The 1,209-nt window shown below is 69.6% G+C and overlaps 1 protein-coding gene across 1 annotated transcript; it reads left to right on the top strand.

The window, feature by feature from the left end:
* The first annotated feature begins 262 nt into the window (after positions 1-262).
* FBXO46 (F-box protein 46) lies at positions 263-1,190 on the top strand. The gene is given in 3 exon segments (XM_019472442.1): positions 263-481; positions 484-767; positions 770-1,190. Coding segments are annotated over 3 exon segments (792 nt in total). The 5' UTR covers positions 263-294; the 3' UTR covers positions 1,091-1,190.
* Positions 1,191-1,209: the final 19 nt, after the last annotated feature.

Below are 1,209 nucleotides of genomic sequence, written 5' to 3'. Positions count from 1 at the left end.
GGCGGCGGCGGCATCTTCGGCACCGGGTCCTGGCGAGGTGCGCATCGCCTTCCGCATCTCCAGCGGCCGCGAGCCCCGCGCTGGAGCCGCTGCGGCTGAACCGGGTGCTGTCGGGCGTCCCAATTGTGTCTTTATGAGCTGCGGGACAGGAGCGGGGGGCGGGGATGCCGCCGGGCGCGCCCCGACCCCGGCCCGGGCCCCCGCCCCCCCTGTGCCCCCCACCGCTGCCGGGGGCGCCCCCCCGCCCCCCCCCCCCCCCCCGCCGGTCCCAAGGGGGACGGGGACGGCCCCAACATGGACATGGGGTGCGGCGAGGGGTCGGTGACCGCCGTCAAGCCGGAGATGGGCGAAGGAACTGGCGAGGGGGCGTCGGCGTCGGCACGGGATTGCGCCTCCGGCTTCCACGTGGACGTGGTGGTGACGGGGGTGGTGGACCAATGCGTCTTCTTCGGCAAGGACAGCGCCAAGAAGATGAAGGAGGAGGGTGCAGTGTCCGCCGCCCGCCTGCGGCGCAGGAGGACCCGCCGCCGGGGCAGCTCTTCCTCCTGCCCGTCCCTGAGGAGACGCCGGCGGTGGAGGACACGGAGGCCAGCGAGGAGCCGTCAGCTGTCCCTGACCCCTCGCTTTGCCGGCTGTACCGTCACGTCTCCCACGACTTTTTGGAGATCCGCTTCAAGATCCAGCGGCTGCTGGAGCCCCGGCAGTACATGCTCCTGCTGCCGGAGCACGTCATGGTGAAGATCTTCAGCTACCTGCCCACCCAAGCGCCCAAGCTCTGGCCGCCCTCAAGTCCCCCTGCCACTACTTCAAGTCCATCATCGAGACCTTTGGGGTGCAGGCCACCGATTCCCGCTGGAACCGCGACCCCCTCTACCGCGACGACCCCTGCAAGCAGTGCAAGAAGCATTATGAGAAGGGGGACGTGTCCCTGTGCCGGTGGCATCCCAAGCCCTACCACCACGACCTGCCTTACGGCCGATCCTACTGGATGTGCTGCCGGAGACCCGATAAAGAGGCGCCCGGTTGCAGGGTGGGCTTGCACGATAACAACTGGGTACACCCGGCCACCCGGCGCGACGACGGCAGGTGAAGGGACGAGCGCCGGTGGGGACGGTGGTGGCGGCGGCGGATCTTGGGGACACGGAGGGCGGAGGTTGTCTGCGGCGGCTGCTGGAGAGGGCGGAGGAGAAGGTGGAGAAAAAGGAAAAA

The sequence above is a fragment of the Aptenodytes forsteri genome, unplaced genomic scaffold, assembly GCF_000699145.1.
Source record: "Aptenodytes forsteri isolate BGI_AS27 unplaced genomic scaffold, ASM69914v1 Scaffold244, whole genome shotgun sequence".
Classification (NCBI taxonomy): domain Eukaryota; kingdom Metazoa; phylum Chordata; class Aves; order Sphenisciformes; family Spheniscidae; genus Aptenodytes; species Aptenodytes forsteri.
This window is presented reverse-complemented; position numbering and strand designations above follow the sequence as displayed.